Source organism: Malaclemys terrapin, chromosome 5, assembly GCF_027887155.1.
Source record: "Malaclemys terrapin pileata isolate rMalTer1 chromosome 5, rMalTer1.hap1, whole genome shotgun sequence".
Classification (NCBI taxonomy): Eukaryota; Metazoa; Chordata; order Testudines; family Emydidae; genus Malaclemys; species Malaclemys terrapin.
In genome coordinates this window covers 25,886,941-25,903,691 of record NC_071509.1, presented here as the reverse complement: position 1 = coordinate 25,903,691, position 16,751 = coordinate 25,886,941, and the positions used below count along the sequence as shown (strand labels likewise).

Sequence of the window (16,751 nt, the reverse complement as noted above, 5' to 3'; positions counted from 1 at the left end):
ACAAGGCCAACCTTAATCTCCTCTCTGCACAAAATGTACTATGCTTTTACTTACATTCTTCCTCAGTGAGATAGAAATCTATTGTGCATCTTTTACTTACAGTGTTTCCCAAAATACTCCAAACTTTTAGTTCCTTATATTTCTAATCCTAATTCATGGGACCTTGAACATTAACAGTCTTAATTTCTCTAGCTGTGCTTTCCCATATCTGAATACCTTCGTACAGCTCCTTAGTAATAAACCCTCTCTATGGTATAGTTTATCTGTTCACAGTCACTGATCCAAGATACCCCTTATCGCCACACTACACATCTATTCCTTATTGGTCAATACCAGAGCTGAACCAGTCTCACTTTTAAGCCGATCGGCTAATTTTACCCCACAAAGTTGGGAGGGACAAGAAGCTAGCTCTGCAGATACCCACAATCCCAGTTTTCCTCATCATTAAATTAACTCCAGCACAGACATGCCAAACCCGCAAAAAAACGCAGAAATTGGGCTTGTTTTGGGCTTAATTGGCTTATAAATTGCTTGTTAGCTAGTTTTTAGCTTGTAGCTTGTTGCTTCTTTTTTTATCTGCTCCCAGCAAGCAGGGACATGACAAGCACCTGAGGGGGGCAAGAGTCAGGGGTGCACAGCAGGCCCACCACAGTCCCAGACTCCACGCCGGGGGGGATCTAGTCACATAGAGTGTTGGGGTTCTTAGGGATTGGCTAGTTTTGGCCTTGTTTTGAAATGGGATTAGCTTGATTTTTGGCTTATTCTGAAAGTTGGGGTTCTTATTTACCACATGACAGTTGGCAACTGTGCTCCAGCAGCACCTCTATCCACAGTTACATTACGAATTTCCTTTTCTCAGACAATGAAACTCTAATGTGTGCATGCAAGGTACATATTAATGAACAGCCATCATATGCTTCACTAAAAATGTAGCAGAAAAATACTTTTCATTTATGTAGAACTACTTTGATGTACAGTGTATTACTGATAACCCACAGGTTCTTTGGTATTACAAGTGCCTATTGATTAAAACACAAACATGCATAAGTTGTAAACAGGTGCTTGTCATGAGGATAGTAAAATGTATTCAGTCAGAAATGACCAGAGGATAAGACTTTCCATTGATAACACAGATGCAGTTGCTGCTACCTCATGGGAGCTGGCATCAGGCTTTTCGTCTTCAGGGTAATCACTAGAGGCAAATGATGAAGCTTCCTTTTTTGTTAAAGGACAACTAAATTGAACATTCATCTTCTCAGAAACCAAACCAGAAGAACCAACGGTCTGAACGCTGATTTGAAATGGCACAGAAAGATCCAGATTTTCTAAAATAGTCTGAAATGAGAGGAGATCTCCATTTTAAAATGAGTTTAAGTCATACATTAAAGCAATACTAATATTCATATAGAACTTTATGTAACACATATTAGGCCAATTTTCCACTGGTACAAATGGGCACAAGCTCCTTTGATTTCAATGGAGTTTTGCCTGTTTACATTGCAAAGAATTTGGCCCAGTGTGTGTGCACATTTGCCCGTGTAAAATAAGGAGGCAATGGGACAGGGTGAAATGGTATAAAGGTTTTATCAGCATAAGATTGGGATGTTCACAATAGTCATTAGTGTCAAAACCACTCGTGAGTAATGCAGGTCATCCCAAGCTCATCCCAAGAAAGCCTTTGCACCATCCCCAGCCCCCTTTCACATATTCTGTATATGTCATGTTACATAAGAAAACATTTTACACATGATTAGAAAGATTTTAAACTATCTTCTTCTCATCTTTCCCTTTTGGTGGGAGGGCAAAGCACCTATTGGCTGCCTGGGTGCATATGTGGGCCCTGGAACCCAGCTGTAAAAGGCTCAGAGGGAGTCATAAAACCCTTAAAAAGAGCACTAAACGAGCTTTTCCATTCCTAAAATCGTCACTGTTGTCAAGTCTGTGATCTCAGTCCCTTCTAGGGCTAGAAACTATTAGATTGTTTTCTTATTTTGTTTTTTAATGGCAGCTGTTTGAAGTTGCTCAGTGGTCTGGAATGTTGAAATAAGTCCTCAGAGTAGAGTGCAGGCAAGGCAGTCAAGGGTGCACAATAAATTTATTTCTCACATATCTCTGCAATTTAGCAATGTCTCCTCTACCTAATGCATATTACCTACACATATGTGGTATATACATAAACAGGAAGATCAAGAAAAACTAATCCACATAATCAGTTCTGTTAAAAGAATTTCCAATTGATTGACTACACTTGGAGTTCATTACAAAACATGTTTAAAAGACCAAATAACCAAACATTACAAATTTATTGTCTACAGACAAAGCAGTACAGTACAGAAAGGAAAGCGCTAATCCCATACTAATCCTTCTGAGAAGCTTGTTTCTCACAGCATGTAGTTCATAGAAGATGTACTTCAAAATATGTCCCTCAAACCACTTATATTTATAAATTTGAAAGCAACTTATACGTCACTTAAGATCCAACCCATAAGTTTGTACCAGTTCCTTAACTTGTTCTGTACCTTTCCTTATCTCTGTTTTGGATATTACACTTTAAACCAGTTGCTCATGAAGGTACCTGTACTAGGACATAGAACAGATGTATCTCGCATTTGACAGACTTTATATTTGCTAATGCCAAAAGCTACATTGAGCTTTGCAAAGTATATATATCTCTTGACGCATGTGAACAAAGTGAACAGAGTTGTGGGAAAGATAGATCATTCAGTTAACATAACTGACTACATGCTGGGCATAATACAATATTAATATGATATGCCCTACAGCTAGCTAGCATATATATATTGGCTAACGGTCACTTAAGAAAAAGCATACTATTTAATTTTTAAAGGCAATGTGTTCACCAGAACACACAAGGATACTAAATACACAGTAAACACATACTTATTTATAAATTTCATACTGAGTCAAGAACAATTAAGATGTCTGGAAAGAGAGACATGTATGAAAAGCATGGCTGAATGTTCCATGATATTACATGAAACAAATTACTTGAGTCACATGTTCAGTTAATCTCTGCTGCTTAACATGATAGCGCTGGTCTCTGTAAACTTTCAGTAATAACAGGAAATGATACTATGAAATTGCTGTCAATAGCTGACTTGGAATGCGACGGCGTTAAAACCCAATGATCGATGTTGAAATGACTAACCAGGAATCATGCTGGTGGAAGGAAGCTGACTCGTTCTCACCTGTGGTTATGAAAAGCCACAAAGCATCTGATGGCAGATTTTCAAGAGGTGATAAGAGAGAAGCACAGAAACTCCAGGTGGAATTAATGTGTGCTTGATGATGCGCAGCATATATGAAGTTTTGGGAACTGACCTTGCTGTGTCTTGCAACTCAAAAGCAACCCAGTAGACCGGGTAAAATAAGCAACCATATCCTCAAAAGAATTTCAGGCAAATGATTTAGGAGATATATATGTAATACCAGGTACAATTATCTTGTTTCAAGTTCCTGCTCTTCACTCTAACACAACATCCCGTGATTATTTCTATTAGTTATATTGCTGCAAAAGGATGATGCTAAGAAGCACCATCTTCAAAAATTACACTGTAATCAAGGAAATAACATACCCCTCATCACTGCACTGTCTACGAAATTATGCAGCCCAATGGTTTCTCCAAGTTAAATACTGATAACAAATAATATCTTTCCACAAAAAACTCTGCTTACCTTAGTGCAGGCTGAACTCATAACAGATTTGTGAAATTCCCCATCTGTATATATCTGCAGTGTAATATAAAGTTCAGTTAAAGGTTAATGAGAAAATAAATAGCTTGTTTAAATTACCTAATGTAGGTTGTGGAGGCTATTTGGAAATTTACCTACTGTAGCTGTGAATTTTTAGATGCTTATTCAATAGCGATTTACATTTTACTACGTTTCATTTAGGGTGACTTGATTAAGTGGGATAAAGAGGCACATACCCTTGTACTGGCTCTCTGCCAATGATTTCACAGGAGATCTACGACACTGGCAACGTGGAGGGTGTTCACATGGGTAACTGCCATTGACACTAGTCTATGAAAGAGTAACTTGTGTACCAAAAAACTCCAGCCTTTAAACATATTGGGCCAAATCCTAAAGTCTTTGCACTGATTTTACTCCGGGCCAGATTTTAATGGGAGTTAGGCACTTACCCTTCTTAGGCAATTTTGAAAATCTACTAGGTACCTATCTGCATCTTTAGGCACCTAAATACCTTTCCAAATCTGATCCTCAGTTCTTTTTCAAGCAAATGCCAACTGAAACCAGTGGCTAAGGGCTTGTTTATAATGCCCTGCAGTTCAGATTATGAGGCTGTGAATTGCAGTGCACACTAACACACTGTGCACTAACTGCCCTATGTGGTTGCTGCTGGTTAGGGTTACCATTCGTCCGGATTCCCCCGGACATGTCCGGCTTTTTAAGCTAAAAATAGCGTCCGGGGGGAATTTGTAAATGTCCGGACTTCCCCCCCATGCAGAGCACGCGCGGCTAACAGTGCTGCCGGCCGGCCGGTGTCACTTACTTGGGGCTCCGACACTCAGCCAGAGAGGGCTCCTCCTCCTCCCTTCCTCCCTTCCACCCTGCATCGCAGATCGGCTCCGGCAGTTTGGAGCTCCTCCCCTGCTCCTCATCCCCTGCCAGCCAGCATGCCGGGATGAACAGCTCAGGCAGTTCCTGAGCAAGTTCACCAGACATTAGGTGAAGAAAGGCCAACAACAAGGGGGCCAGGGGGTCGGAGAAGGGGCAGGGAGGTTTTGGAGGGGGCAGTCAAGAGACGGGGGGGGGGTCGGGAGATCGGGGGGGGCTTTCTGGGGGTGTGGATAAGGTTTTGGGCAGTCAGGGTACAGGTAGGGGGTAGGGTCCTGGGGGCCAGTTGGGGGGGGTCTTAGGAAGGGGCAGTTAGGGGATAAGGAACAGGGAGGCTTAGGTAGGGGCTGGGGTTCTGGAGGGCAGTTAGGAGCAGGGGTCCCAGGAGGGGGCAGTCAGGGGACAAGGAGTGGGGGGGGTGTCGGGAGTTCGGGGGGGGGCTGTCAGGGGGCAGGGGTGGGGAGAGGGATCGGAGCTGTCAGGGGGCAGGGAGCAGAGGGGTTTAGATGGGTCGGGAGTTCTGGAGGGGCTGTCAGGGGGTGGGGAGTGGTTGGATGGGGCATGGGAGTCCCAGGGGTCTGTCTGGGGGTGGGGGTGTGGATAAGGGTTGGGGCAATCAGGGTACAGGTAGGGGGTAGAGTCCTAGGGGGCCAGTTAGGATGGGGGGAGGGTCTCAGGAGGGGGCAGTCAGGGGACAAGAGGCAGGGAGGCTTAGGTAGGGGTGGAGTCCTGGGGGGCAGTTAGGGGAAGGGGTCCCAGGAGGGGGCAGTCAGGGGACAAGGAGCGGGGGGAGGGTTGGGGCTTCTGAGGGGGGGAGTGGGAGGGGCAGGGGCGGGGCTAGGGCAGGATGGGGCGGGGCTAGGGCAGGACAGGGGTGGGGCTCCTCCCGTCCTCTTTTTTGATTGCTGGATTATGGTAACCCTACTGCTGGTGCAAATTCATAAGTTCCTAGTTTGTGTTAACAGAGTCCTGTTTGAAAGAGGACTGCATTAAGGAGAACTAGGTACCTTTTAGTTCACTCCAGCAGTGTACACAAAGGTCAGTTAGAGCGCAACAATTTGCTGCACTCTGCAATTCACACCTCTATAGTCTGCACTGCAGTGTAGACGTAGCCTAAGTAAAGACCACAAGCCATGTTCTGCCACACTTATGCATCACAAGCAGTAATTGATTTCAGTGGGACTATTCGAAGAGTATTCAGCAGAAGACGACGCTGAGAAAGGGCTTCAGGGTTTGGAGCATTGTTTTGCACTTGCCACAGAGTTCCCACAGGAGTACCACAGTGCAAAGACTTTACACAAAAAATCTTCTTGTTTTTTTTTCAAAATTTCCAAAGTCTAGTACATACACAAGAGTAAATTGGGAAATGTAAATAGCATTCCAAAACTACTGCCCTAAAGTTATGACACATGTAAGGTACAATTTAAGGCAGTTTCAAGTAAAGCCCACATATATAAAAATATATACCTATGTCTGCCATAAGCCTGCAAACTATATACTTACTGTACTTTGGAGACTGCACCTGCTCCTGGTGAAATCAAGAGGAGTTTTACCATTGTCTTTAATAAGACATGATCAAGTCCTTGGTTAGGAGATTGCAATCACATCCCTTTAAAAATTCATCAGTGAGCTCAGCCTATATATACACATGAATTCAGGTGCAGGCATGAATAAAAGAAATGTGTGATAACTTATTACTCTCACAGAGACTACAGTAAGGGAGATGGGAAGGCAGGGAAAGCATCTCTTTAAAATTGATTAAGCATATAATTGATGTAGGAGAATTATTAATATTATACCATTTTATCTACAGCAAATAGAAACAAAATATACCATAACAGCCACAGGTCTTAAATGCATTAATCATTGGTACAAATGGGATGATATATATTACACAATCACAAATTGATAATGGAATAGGCTTTCCAAAAGTCACTTCAAAGGGGAGTTGTTCATAGCTTTTTAAAGAAAAAAGATACAAATTTATACCTATTAGAATAATTGGATAATAGTTAATTGAGTTTATTCTTGCCAGGTTACAGTTCAACATCTTTTTTTCCCCAAATGATGGCAAATATAATGAAATTATATTCACCCCTTATTCTGGACATGTAACTCACATTAATGTTACATGTTCTTATTGAGGTAGCATGTTATATTGCAGAGCATCATATGTTATTGACAACCAATGTCTTGTATATCTATGTATAACTATGGCAAATGAAATATTTTTCTTATTGCATTAGCATATTTTATATTTCTGATTAGAGCCATTTGCACCCTAGAATTATGAAGGGGGAAACTACTTGCTAACTTCCTTCTCCTGAAATGAGTTAGAGAGAGAGGCAAAATGTATCACAACAAGTGGCAATTCAGCATCCAGAGAAAAACAAAGAACTGGAGCGTGGAGACTGAAGTACCCTGTTCCCCTGAGAAATACCTGCCCTCCAGGTCTGGAGACGCCTGCACTGTATTGCTGACCTGCTCTGCAGATATATAAAGGATTTCTATCTTCAGGGCTATCAATCTGGCACCTTGTACAAAAATTAAATTCACTTAAAAATAAAGTAGAATCAATTTCCCTCATTATTATGGGTCAGATTATGATACCTTTACTCATGTTGAGTAGTCCTTCACTTCTCAACTAGCCCTATTCAAAGGATGACCCAGTGATTAGGGCAGTAACCTAGGACTTAGGAGACCCAGGTTCAATTCCTCATCTACTACAGATTTCCTATGTGATTAAGACAAGTCACTTAGAATACCTCTGTACCCATCTCTAAAATGGGGATAATAGCACTGCGCCACCTCACAGGGGTGTTATGAGGGTAAATACATTAAAGAGTGTGAGTAATGGGGGCTATAAAAATACCTACAATAGACAGATATCGAAATATTCAGCAAACCCAATATAAGTGTAGCAGAATCAGGCTCCATTAATATATCTGTGAAGTGCAGACAATGAGCTTTTCACAAGCATTGCAGAAGACACAAAATGAAGAATTTGAAACCTAAACTTCTGCAATTAATAATGACCCCTCACTATTTCTAGGTTCATTAAATGGGAATTTTAAGTTTAGTTAGACCCTTGAAAAAGAAATACCCTTAAATGTCATTTTAAAATGTTATGATATTTAAGCAATATCAAGACTAATACTGGAGAGCATATTATTTCTACTTGTTTTTTTTCTAAATTAAACTCAGTAGCTTTTGTGTTGATAATCTTTGAACAAGAGTGTAAGATCTGCCTTTTTAATAAAAAATGACTTGATGGATTTTATTGAGTGTTTACAAATCAATGTGCTGTACTAGATAGCATCCAAATATTAACACTTTGAGTATTTGAAACAAAAAAATTAAGCATGTGAAAAAAACTATTCAGGAATATTAAAGAAATGTTTCCTATTTATCACGGCATAAAGCATTTTATGTAGTGTTTGTCTTTGTATTTAAACATACCCTGTATCCTGTAATGAAAGTTCCATTGCTACATCCTAATTCATCTACTACAGGTCTCTCCCAGCCAATCATCATGCTGCTTTTTCCCACTGCTTTAATAATATAGACCGAACCAACTGGAGCAGGAGGTCCTAGAGAGAAAACATAAAAGTAATGCAGCAAGAAGTTTCCGTCCAACAGCTTTTTAAACCACTGAGATAGCATGGTCCTAACAGTGGTAAGCTACCTTTTTCTCTCCAACAACAACCAGGAACAGGGTATCACGTGCACACCTTCAATAGTATAAATTCTAGAGGGTATATGGACACTGACATTCTATGTCTGTTCCAAAAATAACATCCTTAACAACAAAGTTCAAATGGGCTTGCAGACCTGGACAAAATAAAAGGGAGGTGAACCAGTTGCTCTCAATGGGGCATTATAAATAAAATGGAACTGACCAAGTCTAAAATGTTGTTATGAACAAATGTTGTATGCAGTGTTGGTCCCAGGATATTAGACAGACAAGGTGGGTGAGGTAATATCTGTTATTGGACCAACTTCTGTTGGTGAGAGAAATAAGCTTTTGAGCTTACACAGAGCTCTTCTTCAGGTCTGGGAAACATACTCAATCTCACAGCTAATTAACAGATGAAATAGATTGTTCAAGGGACCATTAAAGGTGCAGTGGCCAGGTAACAGCCCTCCAATCACAGGGAGGAAAGAAACGGGAGGCGGGGAGGGCGGAGGCAGCTGGGGCAACTGTTATGAACAAGTGAAATTTCATTGTCAGATAATGATAGACTCAGCACTTCCTGGCAACCACTCTAAGTCTGGAATTTCAGAAAGCTCTTGACACCACACCAATATGGTTAAAATTGTTATAGGCCAAATTGTGGCCTCCTCATAGACTAGTCAATGCCACTCTCCTGCACTGTTAAACACCTTTCACAATGCTGTTCCATTCCTGTATCATCAACCTTATTGAAAAACATGCAATTGAGTGGAACGGAGCAGTTGGTACTTTGAACCCATTCTTACTTTCCTTGTGCACAGAAAACACCCACTAATATTAAGCAGGAGCTGGTCCTTTGCTGCTTTTCACTTGCTTAGAGAGGGAAGGGAGTTAATCTTTATAGCCCCAATTCAGCAAAGCATTTCAAGCAAATGCTTAACTTTAAGCAAGTGAGTAATTTCATCCCTTGTCAGAAAAGCTCTTAAGTTGCATTGTAAACTTAAGCACATGCTTAAGAGTTTTGATGAACTGGGACCTATGTTTTTATTATCAAAATTTGCTTAATTTTTTTATAATTAATTATTAGTAGTAATATCACTATATCTTCCCTTCTTATTTCTCTTAACTTCCCTTCTGATTTCTCTATCTCAGGTAATCAGAAAAGCTTTGTTACTCATCTTTGTTCCTAATTATATCCAGTAACTAGCTTTTCACATTGAAAGCTACATAGTCTGTAATCATTTTGATCAAACTGTTGAGTCATGCATGCTCCATTTGATTGCTTCAATGAAGAATGGTTAAAGGAGACTCCTATGTAACAGTCAAGCAGTAGAAATATCAAGGAGAAAAGCAAGAATATATTGTAGAAAATAAAGCAAACCTGATAATGTCTGAGAAAGAGAGCTGACAAACCCTCAGTGCATTAATTTATCAGAGAAGGCTGACCCTGCAATCACAATAATGAATGACAGAACTCCTCTGTGCTTACATAGGAGCAAAAGCAGGACTTAAAAATGTAGTAACCCTCAAAGGCCTAATTTAATACAGATAGAGAAGGACAGATGAGATAATATGAAACCCTAAAGCTGGAAGCCCATATCTGAACTCTGAGGAGCTGAAAGAGAGGGTACTCTGAGCCTGGTTTTACCTTTGACTCTGAAATTCACTTCCCCATTAGTGTGAAATTGAATCTGAGTCAATGATCTTCAGGGTTAGTTTTAAGGCCTATCTAATCACTCAGGCCTCGATCCTTGGCATCTGTTCTGGCTGCTTTGCCCTGAAACAGCACAAAGCAGCTGGAGAGCTCTCCAAAAGAGGTAGCTGAGGAGTCCCATGACACAGAGGAATCCTAAGTGATATGAAGTAGCCTGTGGCAAATGGAGGTCAGCTAGCACAGAGAAGCAGGCCCAATCAGAACCATAGAGACTAGTTCTTCTATCCCCCATTTACTGTTGTCTCCCCCCCACCACACCCTTCATCTATCGTTGTCTATGAGTTGTCTAGCAAACTGCAAGGCCCCAGAGGCCAGGAACTTATCTTTTCACAAGGTTCACACCTCCCAAATACAGAAGAGTTTGGTTGTGAGCTGGAATTAACCCCATGGCTGTACTTTATCCTTTTTAAATTTAAGAAGGGGTGGGGGACAAAAAACTGGCCATTAAACTAGTGCCTGCAATTCTGAATGAAGAAGATTTTGGGGCATCATTTTGGGTGCCTAAAAACATGCATTGACCATAAATAGCAGGCACCAGATTCAGTGTTCTGGTTGTGGCCATTTTGAAAATTTGGTCAAAGATGCCAACAGTTAATAAGGCCTACCTTTGTTGGCTGCCAGACGGAACCAGGCATATATTCTATGTGTACAAGTGGAATGCTGTTTATTTGTGAAAGTAAATTTAGTATAAGAAGTGCTTCAGGAAACACATGAGTATTTGTCTAAAACGTATCGTGCCAATTTCCAGGCAAGAAATTTAAAAAAATGTCTATTTGGTGTCCCCAGATACCTCTAGGATACACCAGCTGAATACTTAAAGGATGCAACTGCCTGGGAAAGCATAAATCAAGCTTCAAGGAAATTATTCCTAAAACTGCAGCATCAGTCGCCTGAATGCTGTCACCATCAATCTACCCAAAGCATGACCTTGGGACTTCCATAGATGTTGGCCTATCGATTTTGCTCAGCTCCTTAGGCTGGCTGCACTACTGTGTATTGATGTCTTTATTACATTTCACCTTTCTCGGTTTTCATATTTTTGTGGTATAAATTAAATAGAAAGAGTCTGTACATTTGTGTGAATTATGACTCCAGGGCAGTGACAACAGTATTCACGTCCAGGACCAACTATGGGATCATGCTTTTTATTGCATGTTCCGTTTGCACAAACAATTGGAGTTCGTTCCCTTTTGTAATACGTGAAGAATGGTCTGGATCCTCAGGTGCAACCAGTAAGTGCTGACCACAGCTAAGAGAGAAAAATGCAAAGGAGCCATTCACAATTCCCTGATCCTAGGGCAATTTTGGGTACGTCTACACAGCACTGTGTGCCAGTGCTGCCACCTACCCTGCCTGTAGGACAACACACCAGGAACACACACTCTGTTGAGCTTGTGCTCCAATGGGTTCCTTCCCCAGTGACTGCTTCTGGAACACCTGTCAGAGAGTTTCCACAGTATTTATTATGTAGATGAGAATTCCCGGTCAGTTAGGATGCCATCCTCCAGCTTCCAGCTTTCCATATAACTGAACCTAAATCCTGCAGAGAGGCTTTTGCAGGGGAAGTTGGTAATGACACTGCAGAAGTGATGTTGCTATATTCCTTGCCTCCCCTGTCTGCATCTGCTGGTTACTCCTGAGGATATTCTGTGCCAAAAAAAAAAAAAAATCTGCACCAAAAAAAAAAAAAAAAGATTCTGTACACAATATTTTAAAATTCTGCAAAATTCTGCAAATTTTATTGTCAAATAAATGTGGAGGGTCCAGCATGGCACAGGACAGCATAGGCCACTGGCTGCACAGAGGTGGGAGATCATTGTGCAGCTCCTCCCGGGACATGGACTCAGCAGTTAGGCTGCACCCAACCCTGACACAGCGTGAGGACTGGGCCTGCCCCAGAAACACCCCACAGCCCTGCCCCTCTGTGCCAGGTGCATCAGGTGTGGGCAGGCAGGCTCAACACGGAAGGATCTAAGTGTGGAGGGGCTTAGTGTGGGAGGATCCAGGTGTGGGTTGAGAGGGGTTATGTGTGGGGCAATCTGGGTGCAGGTCTCTCGGTGGGGGATCCAGGTGCAGGGGGCGTCTGGATGCATAGTGGCTTGTTGGGGGGTTCTGGGTGCAACGGTAATGGGACTCTGCAGGGGTGTCCAGGTGCAGGTGGTTGGGGGTCAGTGGCAGGGGGGTTTGGGTGTGGGTAGGATAGAGCTTGGCAAGGGGGTATGGGGGGCTCAGTGGGGGTCCAGATGCAGCTGGTAGGGGCTCGGTGGAGTGGAGATCCGTGTGCAGGTGGCTTGTCTCAGTGATCCAGGTGCAGGGGGAGTGGCACCCATCGGCGGGGTTCTGAGTGCAGGGGGGTGAGTCTCGGCAGGAGAGTCTAGGTAACAGGGGGTCTGGATGTACAGGGATCCCTCCCCCTGCAGCTGTGGAGTGATGGTTACAGAAAGTAAGGGGGAGAGTTTGCAGAGCTTCCTTAAGCTGGGGGAGAAATCTGGGGGTGGGTCTGACTCACCAGATGCTGTGCAAGGGAAGAGGAAGTACCATCTTCCCCAGCCCAGCTGGGACTAGCTGCTGAGCCCAGCGCAGGGTAGGAGCCACCAGCTGGGTCTTCCCCAGTCCCTCCTCCTGCCCCACAGTGATTTACCTCTCTATCAGCTGTCCTGGGCCCTCAAAACATACTGCTGGGGAGGGTTGCATGACCGCTCTTGTGGCTTCCCTTTGCTTCCTTGTCAGTAATTTTTCTGCAGGGAAGCAAATAAATCTGTGGGGGGCATAAATTCTGTGCATGTGCAGTGGCATAGAATTCCCCCAGGAATAACTGGTTCACAGAGGCATTGGGAATAACTTGGCCCTCACAAATAATCAAGAGTGATGGAGCTGAAACAAGATTTGAGAGAAAAATTTCCTTAGGTCTTTACTGTGGAGCATCTTTTGCTGACAATTCAGGATTCACACATGTTAAGGATGGAAAGAAACTCCTAGATCTGCTGCCCCATTGCAAGGCATGGGGCAGATCCTAAAAGCAACCCCAATAACTGATTTTGAAATCTATATTTTAAACCACATGGTGCTCTTAAGAATATCGTGGTGATCTGTATGTGCAAGGGCTTGGTTGTAGCATGTGGGGAGCTTAGAGGGGTTGACTTAAACATAGACTTAATTTTGATATTTGTGGCACAGATGATGTAAACAGTATGCAGAGATACTGTGTTTTCATTCGTCCAGCTGACCTCTGTGTCATAGGGATAGCTCAGTGGTTTGAGCACTGGCCTGCTAAACCCAGGGTTGTGAGTTCAATCCTTGAGGGGGCCACGTAGGGATCTGGGGCAAAAATCAGTACTTGGTCCTGCTAGTGAAGGCAGGGGGCTGGACTCGATGACCTTTCAGGGTCCCTTCCAGCCCTATGAGATAGGTAATCTCCATTTAAAAAAAAAAAATCTGGCAGATCTAGACAGATTCAGGTCCTTTCCCTTTTGGTGTTTGTGGGATGAACACAACCTTCATGCCCGTAAAACAAGACGAATGACACTGTGAGTGCAAACTTGAAGACTTCTTTCCTCTGCATAGGAATAACCCATAGAAGGAGTGATATGTCACTGAAACAGTACAGGGCAGTGAGTTCTCTAGTCCTTTGTGCTATTGGAGACACTGGTTCTCTCAAAGAAAATGGCGAGGAAGTAGAAGAAATTTAATAATTATGCTACTTCCTTATCTAACCCATTAAGAGCTTAGATTGTAAGGTGATGGGTGCTATAGAAAACCCTTAAATAGATCAAACTGTCATACACCATTGCAAAAAGCAAAAGCCTGTCTGGACGAAATCTCCAAAGAGCACACAAACAGGCCCAAGCGCTCTTGGAAAGGAAAGAAAATTAGGAGATTTACAATAATCTTATTTAAACACAAAGTGCCATCCCATCTGCAACAGGGATCAAATGAGAGTTTACTATGAATTGAATAATCAAATATTAATTCTGTTTGCTTTCTGTCGCAGTTAAAGCTACCTTTAGAGAAATAAAAAAAAAAAAAAGAACTCCATAGCTGTCCAAAAGTAATATGCTGGTAATGAACATCAGCTCTCTTTCTTTCTTTCAAAAATGGGAAGAGTTATCTTGCTGAATTTTAATAAAATATTCTAGATTATTAATAAAAAATGTGTGTTCTTTACATGCGTTTTTCATTATACAGCTATATGGCTAGGAAATCAAACACAGTGAATGAGAATCCCCTGCCTAGACAAAATCTGTTCTTTTCTTTTGGCCATCTTTTTTTCAAGGCGTTCTTCCATAGCTAGGGCCAGTTGAGTCCTTGCACATAAGCCTTCCATTGCTATGTCCATACTGCATAATCTGTTCCATTTAGCTAAAGAATAGTTTTTTTAGCTCATGTCTGGGTATTGCAGAGGGACAAAGAATTTGATGATTCTGGGACAGAAAGTTTCCGGGAGGGGGGAGGGGTGGGGAGTGTAGAGGAAGCTAAACAGTGAGGTGCAAAAAAATCTCAGGAGAATATAGAGAGGCTACAAACAAACATTTAAAACCCCCTTTGTTCTAACATTTATGCAATATTTGCTTTTTAAAATGTTCAAATAATCTATCTATAAGGGAAGCCAAAACAGAATATTTCTGGCCATTAAAAGGGGCACATTGGTCCTTATCCAAAACCAAACTGATAGCATTATCCCAAAACACTAACCAAGGGAATAGAGACTATATTATAGAGTGCAATACATTAATATCTGAAATAACTGTCATTTGATGTCTCAGTGTAAAATTTTCTGACCAGTGAAAATGACGGTATGAGAGCAGCTCAGGCATGTTTCACCAAAGCATCTGCCACTACAGTTCGTGTCATAAATACAACTACCACAATACATGTAAGAGCCTCACTGCAAAACACACATTCCCTGGATGAGCAGGGGATTCACTGGAAAATTAAACAATGTTACAGTTTAAAGAGCACTTACAATGCATTATCGATAGGGTGGATGGAATGGAACCCTGGATCACTAACTCTTTGCCTCACCAGCCCCCCACAGTCACACATTCTTCCTTCTAATCACTCTGCCTTCCGGGACTCCTTTATCTTCCTCCACCAAGCACCCCTCAGACTCTGAGTTGGATCATTCCTCTCAGTTTGTCTCCCCTTATCGGGTCCAAAAACATCTCTGGATTTCTCACTTCTGTGATGGGCCTCCTCATACTGCCAGGCCTAAACCTCTAGAATATCTCTCTCTCTAATGTATCCTCAATTATGTTCCCTACCACTGGAATTCCTACCTAGATTTTCTTCATTCGCCACAGATTTCTTATGTGCAATCTAGACTGTGGTGGGTTGCACTCACCTCTGAGAGTGCCCCCTGGGGTCTGGGAATGGTGCTGCCATTCTCTTCAGCTCACAGCACCCCATACAGTTGTCAGCCTATCTCCAAGGCTCTTCTGTGGCTCAGCCCTCTGGCTGGGTCACACAGTTCAACCCCCTTCCAGGGTACAACTAACTCAAACAGAATAAGTTCCTGGCCCTTCAAAGAATTAAATCAGCAGGGTTCCTCCTGCAGCCATTGTGGTCAGCAATAGGCCCTAACCTTGCCCTTTGGCTGTGACCTAGGGGCTCTTCACTCCATGGGCCCCAGCCAGGCATTGCCTTGCTAGGAGCAAACAGCTCCTTTTATTTTGGCCTGCAGTGCTTTGATTGGCTATTGCTGAGCCCCAGCCCTTCTAGTTGCTGGAGGACCAGATGTCACTGGTTCCCAAAATGGCTCCTCCCAAGATGCTTCTCTAGGCAAGCCTAAAGGTCTAATAATACTTGCTGCTCTTTTCCTCTGAGAAAGCTGGGGCAGGGTATAGCAAAGCAGTGGGGCCTCCAGCAGCGGGTCATGAAGGCCTGGTATGCCCTGTCACATAGATTATAACATTGTTCTTTGTAGGCAACACCCAAACAGTCTTATGTGGGACTCAGGCCAGAACTCCATCCAAGCAGGAGCCCAAGGAGCACTGAGAAAGTGATTCTCACAGCTTCTGAACAGGGTGTGGGATACATTTTGTACCATTGCACTTTGGGGAAATGGAAGATAAGCTCTGCAGGGAGCCATATTTCCATTTTCACTGCAATGGAAACTTACTGATTGCAAATAGAATGGGATCTGTGGACTTTCCTGCTGGATGCCTGACATTGCTCTATCTGGCAAGAGGCCTCAATGGAGGTAGGTAAGGAGTAGATAAAAAATGGGTTTTCAGGAAGGGTTTGGGTTAAAGGCTCACTCCTCCATTCCCTCAGCTCCAGGATTTGTGGATTCATTTGGATTATTTATTCTTATTATTCATTTTATGTTGGGCACTGAACTCAAGTACACAGCATTTAGAGCTTGATGCTACACAGAGAGGATGCAGATATTGCAAGTATAAATGCAAAGTAAAATGAATGGCACAGGGCAACCAATTCCATTAATGAGAGCACCACCGAGTCAGCCCTGTCTGTTCACAGGAGCACTTAGCCAGGGCCAGCTTTAGGAAGTGCGGGGCCTGATTCGAATACCCGGTGGCAGTCCAGGTCTTCGGCAGCACTTCGGCGGTGGGTCCTTCACTCGCTCCGGGTCTTCCGCGGCACTGAAGGACCCGCCACCAAAATGCAGCCGAAGACCCAGAGCGAGTGAAGGACCCGCCACCAAAGTGCCGCCGAAGACCCAGACCGCCACCGGCTGAGTAAAAATTAAAAAGGCGCCTAAGTTAGGCACTCTTCTTTAGGGCGCGAGGCCTGATTCGGGGGAAT

At 42.9% G+C, this 16,751-nt stretch overlaps 1 protein-coding gene across 1 annotated transcript in view; it reads right to left on the bottom strand.

The window, feature by feature from the left end:
• Positions 1–970: 970 nt before the first annotated feature.
• Positions 971–16,751, bottom strand: part of C5H4orf50 (chromosome 5 C4orf50 homolog) — a 77,731-nt gene continuing 61,950 nt past the window's right edge. Inside the window, 3 exon segments of the mRNA XM_054031179.1 lie at positions 971–1,335; positions 3,697–3,750; positions 8,059–8,189. Of these exon segments, the coding sequence (XP_053887154.1) occupies positions 1,066–1,335; positions 3,697–3,750; positions 8,059–8,189 (455 nt within the window). The 3' untranslated portion in view covers positions 971–1,065.